Source organism: Megalops cyprinoides, chromosome 19 (genome assembly GCF_013368585.1).
Source record: "Megalops cyprinoides isolate fMegCyp1 chromosome 19, fMegCyp1.pri, whole genome shotgun sequence".
NCBI lineage: Eukaryota > Metazoa > Chordata > Actinopteri > Elopiformes > Megalopidae > Megalops > Megalops cyprinoides.
In genome coordinates this window covers 9,782,141-9,797,240 of record NC_050601.1, presented here as the reverse complement: position 1 = coordinate 9,797,240, position 15,100 = coordinate 9,782,141, and the positions used below count along the sequence as shown (strand labels likewise).

At 40.4% G+C, this 15,100-nt stretch overlaps 1 protein-coding gene across 1 annotated transcript; it reads right to left on the bottom strand.

Annotated features, from left to right (window-relative positions):
* Positions 1-10,223: 10,223 nt before the first annotated feature.
* On the bottom strand, positions 10,224-14,432 carry galr2b (galanin receptor 2b). The gene is made up of 2 exons (XM_036553486.1): positions 14,059-14,432; positions 10,224-10,986 (listed from the first exon to the last, which is right to left on the bottom strand). The coding sequence occupies exons 1-2, from the start codon at positions 14,430-14,432 to the stop codon at positions 10,224-10,226; spliced, it is 1,137 nt and encodes a 378-aa protein (XP_036409379.1).
* Positions 14,433-15,100: the final 668 nt, after the last annotated feature.

The window sequence follows — 15,100 nt, the reverse complement described above, 5'->3', positions numbered from 1 at the left end:
TTTATGAACAGTAAAGGTGTGTTCCTTAGCAATACTGTGCAATATTTAACATTCCCCGTTCAGAACTTCTCCAAGCTCACAGTAAGCAGGGCTTTTGCATGTGCAATACATTTCCTATATGTAGTCTATCATGCAATTTAGCAGTCAGCATACTGCCACATTAGGTGATGGAAAAAAGCAAGTCCTTGTGAGTGAGTGCGCTGTGGGAAGGGTGGTAGCAGAATTCCTGTCTCCTTCATTATTAAAGGTTTGATGTCTGTGTCCTTGCGTTGAATGCACACACAAGGCTGATTGTCAGAATGGAGGACGTCACTCTTTCACCCAGCGTTTCACTTGCTTGAGGCCACCGGAGCATTTGTGTTTATGTTTTACTTTAGTTTTCGAATGTGAGAGGGACGTGTGAAGAAGAGTCTCACTGAATAGCAGGCAGTGTGAATGCCTTCCACACCAACCTGTGTCAGTAATGTAATCTGTTTAGAAACTGTGCGGGGTTAAGGTCACTTCTCTGTTCGCACTGTATTGCTGACTTTCAAAGCTGTCTTGTGTGAATTGACGTAACAACAGAGACTCGCTTCTTCTCTGTGAGTCAGTTTAATGCCCCATCCCTTAAAGACCATGTTCATTGTCATCCTAACCAGTGGTGGTTTTCTAATTCCCTCCCTAATATATTCATTCCTAATATAAATCTTTAATTTAGTCCCTAAACAGTGACTTATTTCTCATGCCTTGCAACTCTGCCGTTTGACTGCAGTGACGCAGGTTTGAAATAAATGCGTTTGGCTCCAGGGGATGTGCGTTTGAAATGTGCCGTGTGCAGCAGGCTGATTTCTGTCATTAGTTTTGAGTGTCGGTCACAGTAGGCTTTCCTCAGCCTCACATGACTCCCCACCGATGTGTTTTTGTTCTCTTGTGGACTGTCTTGCATAAATGTACGGCACTGTTCTGATGGATGGGACTGCTGTAAAAAGAGTACAGTATTTTACATACAGTTCAGTCTGTCTCTGTAAATATATGTTCAAAGATGATTTATATTGTATTCATATTCTGCCCTGCCCAGTCCACAGTGAAATGAACCTGCTTAGCTCTAAGTAACTGAAACTAAATCAAAACTCTGTTTCCTTGACTGTCTTTTTGCTTGGCTTTTCTTACTCTACTCCATACTCATTATTGACTCCCTGCTGCTTGCATTACACTAAGAGTCCATGCACATTGCACTAATTTGTTAACCATCTGCATGCCATCAGTGTGTCTGTCTGTTATTTTGTTCCGTTGCTCCTACTCCTCCCTCTGTAAGTATATGCAACTTGCAGGCTCTTATCTGAGTCATTTTACAATCTCATCTTTGCCTAATTTCAGTAATTTTCCTCTGTAGCTCCCCTGTGATGGATCAAGCTGCCCACCAGTATGAGAACTGCACAGGGTCTTATTACCTTTTGTCATCCCATAAGAACATGACTCACTATATTCTGTACGTTGTGTGATAACAATTGCATTATGTCAACCAGGGTAAGAGACTGGAATCACAGGATTGGAATCACAGGATTGTAAAGTCTATCTCTTTGTACAGCATGATGTCCTACATGGAGATTGAATTTGTCCTGTGTTATTGTTTTCACTCATGCATAGAAGGGAGACTTGAACCACATTATCTTTGAACCGCTCTCTGGAAAATGTTAACCATATGGTCTCATCTTTTTGAAAGTTGTTCACTTGAAGTGGGCGTTTTTCTAATCACATGAAAATTCATGCAGTGGTCCACGGATCCAGGGGCTTGGAAGCAATCAGTGTTTTCGGAATAACTACTGTGGATTCTCTGCCTCGGAGCTGATTAGCAAAAGCAAGATGGTCCCTGCATGGGATTGTAATCCTCAGTATCACATTTTATCAGACTACTAAAACACACTTCTGTCTATGAAACAGTTTTGTGCTTTCAAAGGAAACAACTTCACTTTGCCATTTTACTGTGGTTAGTACATTATTTGTAATCCCTGTGGTGCAAAACAATAGCTCATTTGTTTCAGATGCATTTTCATGGAATCTTGCTCCAAGGAATTATTCCCTTATGTGCTATAAAAGAGCTGGCTGATCCCCTCTTAATAAATCTTATACCCTGCAACAGCTCCGGGAATTTATTATACAAGTTAGTATTTTAAACACAATGTTGCAGCAGATGGACTGGCTGTGCCAGGTGGGGCATTCTAAGTTAAAGAAACTTAAAGTGTCTTTCTGACTTTTGAAAAAGTTTACCTGGGTGTTAAAATGAATATAGATGGAAGAATGCCTAAAATGTCTTGTTGTAACTGCTTTGTTGCACAGTGACATAGTTCAGGGATGAACAGAAATGTGCACACTGTCCAACAGCAGGAAAAAGTGGTTTCTTTAGGGAGGGCCCAGTGCAATGATGAGAGTCGAGTCAGATATCGGATCAAATTAATATGTGAAACCATGAATAAATCTCTTCCACTCTTGCAAAATTACTTTAGTTTCATCCTAGATTCACAATTGTCTGAGCTGCTAAAATACAAACCTTTTGCAGGAAAACACTAGAAAGACTTAGGTAACATAGGCTGCTGAGACTATTCTACTCACTCATGTTACTTGTGGAATCCAAATGTCTTCATTAATCTTTAAACAAGAGTCAGTGAGAAGAGCAGAATTAGAGGTGTAGCAAAGTACTTTTATTTTACCATCATTGTATGGACAATATAAATGTAAATATACACTAGGATACTCGAGGAATACAATACCAGCATTGCAAACACTAGCAAAGCCTCCCCAAGCAACACATATTGCAGTACCATCAGCCTCCTTTTATGTAGATATTACCGTTAAATAATAAGACATCGCACATCCAGATGCAGACCAACCTGTTAATGTGAAGCAACAGCAATATGAGAACAGTGAGAAAGTCACAGCATGTGTTGCTTCAACAAATGCAAATGAACAATAATTTGTGTTGGCATTGCCATGGAGACATACATACACACGTTTATATTTCCCTCTGAACAAGGTTCTTCCTTTGCTTGATTTTAGGACAGACTTAGGGTGTTTTGTAATGCAAATATCAGACTCCATTTTCAGTCATGTACATGCATTTCACATCAGGCTTTGAATTTGTATGGAACTCATTTTTTCCCTTTAGTCTGAAGACAATGCATTTCAGTTGGTGGTTAGTTACACAGCTCATGTTTTTACAAGTCAAATGTGAGAGGGTGGTGCTTCATCTCAGTCAGAACAAGTACCCTTGATTATTTATTTAGCAGTTTTTTGACATTCACTATAGGCTTATGCTAGGAGGAAATCAATCCAATGCCCCCCAAATTCAGCTTCAGTTTATTTTATACTTAAATCACTATGGGCTTTTTTAAACTGAGTTGTCTGTCAGGACATACTGCTCTAACACATTAAGGTGTATTGACTTTGAACCTCCAATGTCAAGCCTTCAGATAAACAATAAGTCACTGTTCAAGTTTTACCATCTCCGGTTAAGTGAAAGCCAAGAACTGCCATTTCTTACTTCAGATTAATAGAATTTCAGCTCATGAGAGCTAAACTTTAATTTTCAAAAGGTCTCTTATTTCCTGTAAAAACACATGTGACCTGATGTTCTTCCAGTTTTGTGGAAATATTGTTGAAATATTGACCATATTAACTGATACATAGCAAATAAACCTTTTATCCAAACCACTTCACTTAATATCCAGCACTACACAAGTTCTTTTTTATCTTGATTCTCAGAAAAATAGAAAGATAAAAGATAATAATAATCAAGACAAGCCGTGTTATTGGGATGACCCTCTTTCTTCAGATGTACTCTGAAGAACTCCAGTGTGTTGTGCAGGGTGTTTCGTAGCTGAACATGACAACATAGCTTGGCTATTACCATTACATTACATTATTGTCATTTAGCAGATGCTCTCATCTAGAGTGACTTACACAGTGCATCTAATAAATTGGCATGAAAGGTTGCACAAACAGGACACCACTAACCACACATGAACAAGCGTTAGTGCAGAGATCACAAATGTGTGACTGTGATTGTAGGGCCAAGAGAGACAGTAGGCGGGGGTGTGGTATATTACTAGAGGGTGGAACAGCCAAGTGTTCCGAAAGAGCCAAGTGTTCCCGAAAGAGCTGAGAGCTATGGTCTGGCCGGTGTGTGGAGTTGGGTGAGCAAATGAAGATAAAAAAGGAGCCATTCCGCTCAAAACTTGTTAAGCTAACGCCAGCGTTCTGAAGTGGATGTGAGCCAGTGAGCCATCACCGGGAGCCAGTGAAGGGAGATCGGGAAGGGTGAGACATGGCAGCAGGGGTTTTTTCACACATGCAGGGAGTGTTGCAAGGAGGGAATAATAGTCTAGGAGGTAGAGAACTAGGGCTTGGACCAGGAGTTGAGATGAATGGGTGATGAGGAAGGGCCGGATTCTTCTAATTTTGAATTGGAAGAATCCGCATGTTCTGAAAACCACTATATGGCACATATATATTAGATCATTGTCAACTGTCACCCCAAGGAACTTCACAGGACTTTTAATAGGGAAGACCTGGCTGAATTTAAATTTATATTTATTTTTAGCTAAGTCTCAGGTGATGACACAATGAGACGTCAGCTTGGCAAGTTGAGATCCATGGCAAAACCTGGGTTTCAGATGGGGGAAAAGAGGAACAGTTAGGTGTCATCACCATGCAATGTAGTGTACAATGAGAAAACAAGGGGGCCAAGGACTGAAGTCTGAGGGATGTCTGTAAGGGTGTTGATATGGCACTTCTCCAGGATAGGTATGCCCTGTGAGGTAAGATGAAATTCAGCCAAGTGCAGTGTTCAAGCTGCCCATCGCTGCTAAGGAGGGTAGAGGGAATGTGGTAATTTACTGTGTCGAAGGCCACAGAAAGGTTTTCAATAATGAAGACATTAGACTGGGAGACTGCCCTTGCAGAGGACATTTGTGACAGAGGGATGACCCGCTTCCCACTATCATCACCCATTGCTTGTCTTCCACGTTCAACACCTCTATGGTATGCTGATTTAAATACAAAAAACATAACAGCAAATAAAAGTGAGGGCCGTGGACCTGCACTTTCAGTACACATATATATAATATTCAGTTCTCAAAATTGACATCAACCCTTTATCTTTGAACAAGGGTGCTGACAGGGTTGTTTTGGGGAGTTCTGTCGATCTAACACACAATGGTCACAAACCTCTTAGTTTAATAATGGCTGCTAAGTTACCAGTCCCTGAACAGGCCTCATGCAAATTACCAATGGATAAACAATTTGAGAGATTGACTGAGATGTTTCTCTCTGTGTCATATTTTCAAAACCATTTAGATAATCTGTATGTGTGTGTAAAAATTGTCTCCTGTTTCCCCCATTGATGAATGTTTATCTCACAGTAACAGGACCCAAGACTTTCCTTCACCACCTGCATCTTATTTTGTGGCTCACTCAAGCCATCTGTTATATCAAATGCAGGCTTCTTGCAGTTGTCCCTGTTCTATTGTACTGGCTTGATTAATCGGTCTCATTTTCCAGGCTGAATTCCAATAAGCTACAATATTGGTTGAATAAAAAACCCCCCGGTTCTAAATGCATACTCTATATTGGATATTCGGCATCACTGAAAGTGTAAGTGTTGTAAAGAATTCAGAATGCTCACTCCTGAGCCAGTGTTCTTATGTTGGTAAACACAATGATGTGGTGCAATCACCTGGGAGTTCCGAGAAACAATAAATCCTCCAAACGTGTGTCAGACAGCTCGCGCACACACTGCTTTTCAGTTCCTGATCAATATATGTTCTTTTTTGTCCTCACCATACTGGTAGAGGGTCTTTAAGGGGAAAGGTGCATTTTATGACAGTGAAATGCTTTGGAATTGAATGTGTTTCCAGAACTATCTGGGATGAACAGCAATAGAAAAATAATTCACGCATTTACGAAGGCAATGCGCTACTCTGAACCGCCCCTGCCCGAGAGAGTGAGATTGTCAACTCGTAAAAGGGTCTTGCGGAATACGTGCCACACAATAAAATATATTCTTCATGGTCCCTTTCCCCTACCAACACATACACCGAAATACAAATGACTAAATGGCTGACAGTAAGGAGAGACTATTCACAATCCCACAGAAAGATATTTTTAAGGACAGACAAAGGAAAGAAGATGCTACATTTGGAACTGGATTTCCAAGATGAAATCATTGGAAAGAAGGTGGAGAGTACATTTTTTCTACACCCTGGAAATAGCTTCAAACAATGTCTGTCTTACAGTCTGGGTGGATTCTTGTGTTGTGTTTAATGACCAGCCCTCTCCCCTCACCCCCACCCACACACACACACACACATCCCGTCACAAGAAAGCTTGTTACTAGAACAAAAAAATTGACACAGGTGAAATAAATAGGTTGCATTTGCAGTAGAGAGAGTAATAATTGCCATTTAGTTCCCAGCCAGAATGACACTGATCAACAGATTCCCCTAAGGAACGGAATTCTGCGCAGTGCAGGAGAGGGGGCGGAACCGTTGCTTTCACGTTCATGTTTTTTTAATAAGCGTATAATATCCCCTCAGCATTAAGTAGGGAAAATCAGACGTACCACAAAAAGAGCGTTTGTGATGTATCGAAATGCATCTTGCTCAAACTGGGATTTAAAGCCGTTACGCATGACGCTGTTCTAAAATATTGATTCAAATTTAATTAAGATATTAATACTGATGAGCTCACAATGGATATGTTCATTAAAGTCTGAAAGAAGGCTAGTACAAGAATTATTATTTAGCTGCTACTCCCTAATTATGTGGCAGATGCCGTACCTCATTTTGGTCCTATTTGCGTAACACAAATTTTTGGGTGACATATCTTTCATAAAGGCTATTGCCATTAGGCTAACATTCTCATTTTAGTCCTTGATGGTCTAGGAATATATTTTGTTGTACCAATGAAAAATAATCCTGGGATTCAGATAGACCAAAGATAGTAAATTTCAACAGGCAAAATTATTAATCCTGTGTGCATTAGTATTCCGAGAAACGCTGCTGAATCATTAGTAATGCAGGTTGTGTTTCATTTAAAAAATGTATCATGTTTCAACGCCCACACTGTATCTGTGACTGAGAAAACGTGCTTTGGAGAAGCAGAGGGGTGTTTCCATTGTGTGCGGCCCTCACAAATTTACTGAATAAACAATATCCTAAATGGAGGGGTGTTTCCATTGGAAGACAACACAAGCAATGTAAACAAAGACCCCAATGCTGCGCTTATTTTCCATGTTCTTGAAAATATTACAGATACTGCTGACTTATCTTAGTGTCTGTGACTCTCCTTCCTGTATACCCCTGTTGCTATTCCTGTATATTGTGTTATTTCCACAATTATGTGCTAGTCAGTGTATTTGAACACCGTGTATTCCAAGCAGGAAGTAATTGGCTACCGGTAGGGGAGGGTCCATTTTCAGGATCCATTTTGCTCAAGCATCCTTGTCTAATGCAAAGGCACAGATTGTGAGGGCAGCTGGTCCTTTATACTTCGTTTTCAACCTTGGGGTCAACACTTACACCTGTGCCTTCTGAGGATTTACAGTAAGGTGTCCTGCTGTTGTGAAATACTAGTACTGAACTGTTTAAGGAATTCATTATCATGCAAAATGTCCAAGTGATAAAATGCAACAGCCTGCGAGAAAGTCAGCAAACACTCTGATGAATGGGAAAGCAAATGGCTAAATGCAGAAGTTGAAACATGAGTGAGGAGTAATAATATTACTGTGTCCAATTAAAAAACTGTCTAATTCCGGAGTATGTTACATAAATCCATACATATTCCTGGTGTCATCACCAGTTCTGTTCTCTCACTTCCGTTCTATGGACCAAATTAGTGACAACAACACAAATATGTTTCATGATATTTATACTGAATCAGACATATATCAAGCAAGTAAATTAATACTCTTTGATATAAAAATGGTCTTTACCATACTATTCAAACCCACCTATTGTCTTTAACGAACATTAATTTTTAATTGTATTTAGCAGGGATCCTTATGCAGCATGGCTTAAATACCTTGCAATTTACAATTATCCATTTATGCAGCTGAATGTTATATATATTTGTTGAATCAATTCAACTGTGACCCTCCGCCGACAAGTGCAGTTTCTTAATCACCGGAGCAACCGGTTCCCCTAATGTGCCTATCCACAATGTAGACAATGCAATTAAATGTAGGAGCAGGAATGCAGGTGAGGTCAAACGAAATATAAAAAGATAGAAAGGCCCATTGTGTCCTTTCACTGGCATGGTAAATGAGAAATGTTTTCAACTAGGAAGAGCAGAGGAGAGGAGATTGAAATGCCTGAATCTCTGCTGATGAGTCTTTCAAACTCAGTTTTGATTGCTGCAGCTAATGTGCTGCTCTAACAGCATATCAGAGCCCAAGCAACTGAGAGGAGAGAAGCGGAGAATTCGCTTTTCAATTAGAGAGGCAAAACAAAGAGGAAGGTTTGGGCACTGGAGGAGTCATGCCACACTGCTTGAGTTAAAGGGAATAAAAATCCTTCTCGGTGATTTTAATGTGGAAGGTGTGAGGATGAGGTCACGAACACAGTATTTATTCGCTCAATGTGTGATCACAATTCAATTTTCAGCCTGCAAAAAACTTAATGGCACCGTTTACTTCATTCAGCAACTTTCAATTTGCCTGCTTTCGTGACTTTCCCCTCTTAATACATTTTGAACAAAAATGTGTTGAAAACAGTGACAGCCAGAGTTGGCACTGAAGTCAAAATAAATATTGTGAAAAAAATGTGAATGGAGCAATATTCTCATCATCTCAGCCTCCTTCAGAGTGTAGAGTAATTAGAAGGCTGACAAGCACACTTCAGAGGACTCAATCTATCACAAAGTATGAAAGCATAATCTTGTCATCAGTTACTCCTTACTCTCATGGTGTTCCCTCTTGCTGACTGTGACATCAATTCCACGTCAGAAGTGACAGGCCCTAAGTCCCACGTCAACATAGCACTCATACAGTAATCTTCCAATTCTGAGTCATGGGACCAAATAATTTAGAGGATGAAGGAGAAATCCTATGCAATGGAAATTTCAAAACTGGAATGTAACATTCATAATCATATTTTATACTTTATATTTTAAACACTGAATTACTGATCAAGACAACATTCCCTATTTTCAAATATTTTGCCATAAAACATTCTGTATTTTATTGAAAACAAGGATACACAACAATTAATCTATAGTACACATCCACAAAGCATTGAGCATTTTAAAACTATAGTGCTTATATTATCAGAATTTTCCTTCAATTAAATATTTTGGTACAAACATTTATATCAGCAGACATTTAATCATAAACAAACATTGCATGAAATATTATTTCTCGAGACAAGTACAACGATGTGTCACATTCTTTTTCCTTCAGAATTAAAGCACATCTAATACACAAAGCTATATACCCAACCTGTCAAAACAAGATAAGGCCCTGGAAACGCCAGGGAGAAAAATCATGATTACGATGCACATGTTAGCATCCCGAATAGACAGTACATTAAGTGAGAGACAAGCAGAAAGAAGAAGGAACAATGGAACAGATGGCGGGTTACTATATAATGAGGTTTGTGTTGAGGAGATGGCAGTATATAACAATAGACTATTTATTTTGTAGGTAGAATGGAATCTGCAGAAAACTCAAGTGAGGGAGGGGGGCTGGGGCAGTATTGCAGGGGAGCTACAGGGAGTACAGCAAGTGGGAGACAAAGACTAAACTGAGCCATGACATTCTGTATTTGAAAGGGACAGAAATTGTTTGTCCGAGGGAAGAAAGAACTGCAATTAAGGCTAAAGAAAGGTTGAAGAACTCCAAAGTGTGACAGTGCATAAGTGCGTAAGTCAGGTAAATGACAAAATCACCGAAAAGTAACATGCTAAGTGTAGAAACCTCTTTGCACGTCACATCAATTTAGATTAATGAACAGAAGAGTGTGAACAATGACTTACAAAGGAAAAGTACAGAGTCAAATCTTTTTTTGTAAGCTTAAATCACATCTTTTTCCACTGCTGTTGTGTTTCTCTGCCCAGAAATTTCCCAGAAATTTCTTTCTCTTTTCAAAGCAGCATCAAGGACGTACAGTTGATGCAGTAGGAATCGATTACGTCACTCCTGCCGAGCTGGGCATTTTAAAAGAGTCTGAAAAGGAGGTGTCCATCCCACTTGTTCACGACCTCTTCTGGAAAGGTGACGAAACGGTCACCATGGCGTCCTGCGGAGCCGTAAGGGGACGGGTCCCCATTTCACAGCCGTTGTGACGCGCGTTCTCCTCGTTCATGTGCGACACCTCCGTCGAGCCGGCCTCGAACCCGGGCACGGTGTTGGCCACGTGCACCACGTGTACCTTGTTCCTGCCGTTCTTGCTCAGGATGCAGCTGAACACCTTCTTGAATCCCTTGCGGAAGTGCTTGGACACCAGGGCGTAGACGATGGGGTTGAGGCAGGAGTTGGTGTAGGCCATGCAGTGGGAGAGCAGCCTGAAGGCGTAGGTGGTCTGGTTGAAGGGGAAGTCTCCGTACAGGTAGCACAGGATCACCACGTGGTAGGGAAGCCAGCAGATACAGAAGAGCACGGTGACGATGATAATCATCTTGGTGACCTTGCGCTTGGCCCGCTTGGACTCCGACATGCCATCCAGGGGGTCCACTGCTGTCCACAGGTACTTGATGGTCCTGGTGTAGGAGAGGCTGACGATGAGCACCGGGATCACGTACCCAAACACAAAGGTGCAGGTGTCCAGCACTTTGCGGTTGTACTCCTCCCAACCAGGCACACACACGTTGCCGTTGGCGAAATCGATGAGGTCGTAGTAGCTCAAGTAGGGTCCTGCGAAGATCAGGGAGAGGCCCCAGATGACCACCATGGCGACCACCGCATTACATGGCGTTCTCAGCTCTCTGGAGCGCAGAGGGTAGCGAATGGCCAGGTACCTACAGGAAGAGTCAATTTACCATATTGATGTCCCATTTTAAACTATTACCAGTATGATTTGCCACAATGGTTGTTCTTACTGTGTGTGCACTGCATCACGCAGTTGCCTTAATTGGGGTCAATGTCCTTCATCATCTAAAATGAATCATATCCCTCTAAGTTAAAATGGAAATTAAAACACAGGAAACCTCATTAAAATACGACTTCACAAATTGACAATATTTGCAATCCACTTTAGGGCTTAATCAGTTATCAGTTTCTGCTGCATGTGTTTTTCATCAAAGGAAAGTGTGATGTTCATCTCTGCTTGGCTGTAAACTGAATGCAATTGGGACTTGTCAAGCCTAGCTGTGCTTTTTCCAGGGTAGGGATTTTTGAGTGCAAGCAAATTGCCCTGATGCATTGGTATAATAAAACGCTATGTCTCCGCTTGGTCATTGTTGAGGTTCTCCTTTACTCTGATTGCAGTCTCCTTCCACATTACTGAGGGTCCCCCTAGAGCTCCATTGTAGTGGCAGTGTGCTACACCATTTGTTACACCACAACCTTTCTTTATTTAATTTTGTCTGACTATATGGTCTCAGAATTTTAGAAACTCTAAGTAAATGTCACTATATAGTGAACTAATGATCATCATAATTGGAACATTCCTTGTATCAGGTCTGAATTGGTGATTGATTCATGAATGGCTTCAACATTTGTTCTGGGGTATATTAAATAGACCAGAAGGAACACAGGAGTACAAGAAGTAAGCAACAAGGTTCAGCTGAGCAGCACACTCTCCTTCAGGTGGGCTTCCACTCTGAGCTGCAGTGTGAGCATTCCTATGAGGCCTCTTTCACTAAGACCTGACAAACCTCTCTTGGCTCATTGACAGCCAATGAGAGCTGTGGACACCCTTCAAACCAAGCTCTGACATTTCTAAAGCAATGCCACGAGTTGCCACAAGGCTCTAGTTACATGTCCTCTGTGCGGACTGATTGACAAAATCACTTTAGTGAAGAGTGCTTTTAAAAACCCTGTACATTCTAAGGGAAATGAAGCACTCTGTATGACTTCAGACCTCGTCAGTAAGTGCTTTTAATGGCAGCAGCAAGTTTGAAGATAAGTGCCCGACATGATCATGTAATTTTTAGAACTATACCGTTTATGGAAGTCTTAATTCAGTCAAAATACTCAAAGAAAGTGCTATTTTAAAATGAAACAAGGCATAATTGGTCATGCTCATGAATTTTTGCACAAATTTAGAACGCATTCGCATTTATAATCTGCACTGCTCTTGAACAGTATAATAGTGAGTGGTTGTTTGGTTCCTAGTGTAGACAATACAGTGCCAGAGGCATATGTCATAATTGGGTGTTCAATCACATATAAAGAAGATGTAAAAATATGTCTTTCCAAAAGAGGAACGCACGTTTCAGAAATGGTAGAAGTAGCTACACGACCAGTGACCTGTGCTACTGCCGTCTCGCTACTCTGTACTGACAAATGTGAAGAGAAATTCTTCAGGATGCATATCATATAAAATTACATAGCCAGTTTATGTATACTTTGAACATGTAGTGAAGAAACAAATTTAGAGGTGGTTATTATGGTCATTTTAATGATACAGTGTATAGCCTATTATTTACATCAAGATTAATTTGAATTCTTTGAACAATATTCACAGAGTTATTTGTCCTAGATGGCAATCTACAGCTATGTTGTCATATATAGTCAATATTCACAATTGTTTTCAGAAATGGTTTTGGACTAATTGATTCTGTTATCTGCCCTCAAACATGTATATTTGAGTATATTAGGTGCATTATATGCTTTTATTGACTTAGTCTGCAAACTTTAGGTATTAACACTGTTCTGTAAAATGTAAGTTGTAATGCCAAATTAAAGATTTAAAAGTATGATAAGAAAATACTTAGATTTTGAGGTTTTGGATCTGCTGCCTGATTCAGCAAGATTCCATATTTGATTTTAAAGTGGGCGTGTCAACAGGAAGGGTTATGTGCCAGGTAATACTTCCCATAAATTAGTACTGAAACCAAAAATGGCCAATGGGGCCAAAAAGAATTTTTTCATACTTTCGGTTACAAGGGCAGCATGCAAGACATTTCATCTTATGTGAATTCATCATATTTGGAATTTCGGGTTTCCAATTATCTATATTGTGGAATATATCCCTTTTTTACCTGATATGAGGAATTCATCCATTATTTCCTTTATTTGATCTTAGAAATATTTGTATTTCATTGAAATGCTATTTTCTGATACAGGGATGACTGATCACATGGTATTATTGTGATAATTCTGGTATCTTAATCAAATAAATGGGCAGTAGTAAGCAACAAAAGGAGTTGATTAGGTCACATCATACTCATGAAAGATTGTGTCATACACTCTGTTACACACTCTACTTTTTTGGAAATGCAGATGTTCTTTATAGATGTTATTAGACGTTATTCCGGCTTTGCCAGGCTCCCTTTTCTCTGAAGCTGATTGTAAATTGTTGTTATACAGTCCAGGTTACACCGAGGGCTGTCGTTGGGGTGTTCATTTACTGGTATCAATATTGCTTTTCCATTTGGAAAGTAACAAAAATAATGATCCCAGTGCTTTCATGTCCTTTGATGCCATCCTGCTGTGAAAATGAAATGGCAATGATGAAAAAGGTGATAATGGATTGATGGATTTATCACCCACAAAATACCTCACCCTGGGATCTTGGAGTGCAGTCCCTCTAATTGTGACAGTCACAGATAGCTCAGACTTGACCTTATTGACCCCTTTTTCGCATGCAATCATATACAGTAATTAGTTTGTCTCATGGTAATAAGAGGACAATACAGACAATAGGGAGAATCACCTTTACAAATAGGCTGAGAGACCACTTTGATTAGATGCAAGGGTTCTGTTTTTTCGTCTGTTATTTATTTTATTTTTATCGGCAAACCCCGCATGCAGAAACCTCTGTATTATTAGGTAGATTAAATCTTTTTTCAGAATTTTTCACAATGAATGTTTCCATGTGCTGAAAGCTTTGAAAGAAAGTCGGAAGAGGGGAGGATGAGAAATACCTGTCAACGGAGACAGCGGCGAGCGTGAAGCTGCTGGCGTACATGGTGAGATTGATGAAGAAGTGGACCACCTTGCACATGAAGGAGCCGAACACCCAGCCCTCCAGGGAGTAGATTGTGGCCTGGAAAGGCACGCAGAAGATGATGAAGAAGAAGTCGGCCACGCTGAGGTTGAGGATGAACAGGTTGGTGGTGTTGTACCCCATCTGCCCGTTCCGGAGGAGCACTGCCAGCACCAGGCTGTTCCCGACGGTGCCGAGTAGGAAGATGAGCGAGAACACCACCGACACTATCACACTGGCCGGGTTCAGCTGGTAGTTCTCTGATGCATTCCAGTGGCCCACCATTTTGTTGAGGTCTTCCTGATCGGACATGTCTGTTTGGGTGGATCCTAAGCAAAGAAAAGCAAGAGCCATTATTCCACGTCTCCCCCTGGCTTGGACATGTTGTTTGGAACTTCAGTTCAATCCATTCTGTTGAAAAAAAAAACATTAAGACCTGGGAAATTCAATCTCCACCATGGTCAATAATTGGATTGCTTTAAACTCATCACTCACAAATTGAAACGGACGCACCGCTTAAATGAGAAGCCTCCTGGACTGTGCTCTTGAAATAAACAACAACATCACAGCAACTATGAAATTAAAATCCCCACACAACTTTACACCTTTCAAGATAGTGAAAATGTCGTAGGTGGTGCTGTAATGTCACCATATTATGCTCGCAAATAGAGACATTCGTGACAAATTCCCGACTTTAATTTCCAGGATAGTTCTGTTTTCTCTAACTTATTGTCTGCCATTTTCCTAACAAGAGATTAGAACCTGGAAACAAGAGAATTAAACCACATAAATCACAAAAAGAAGCACCTCTTCTAGTTTTTATGTGCTTAGTCAAGGTAAAATTACGAATCCTTGTGTTGTTTGATATGAAAACACTTGGTGATGAAGAGAAAGGTAAAATATAATAGGATTAATTATGACTCACCCTGTGCGTGGTGCTCCAATCACACTGCAGCACATACAATGACTGATCATAAAAG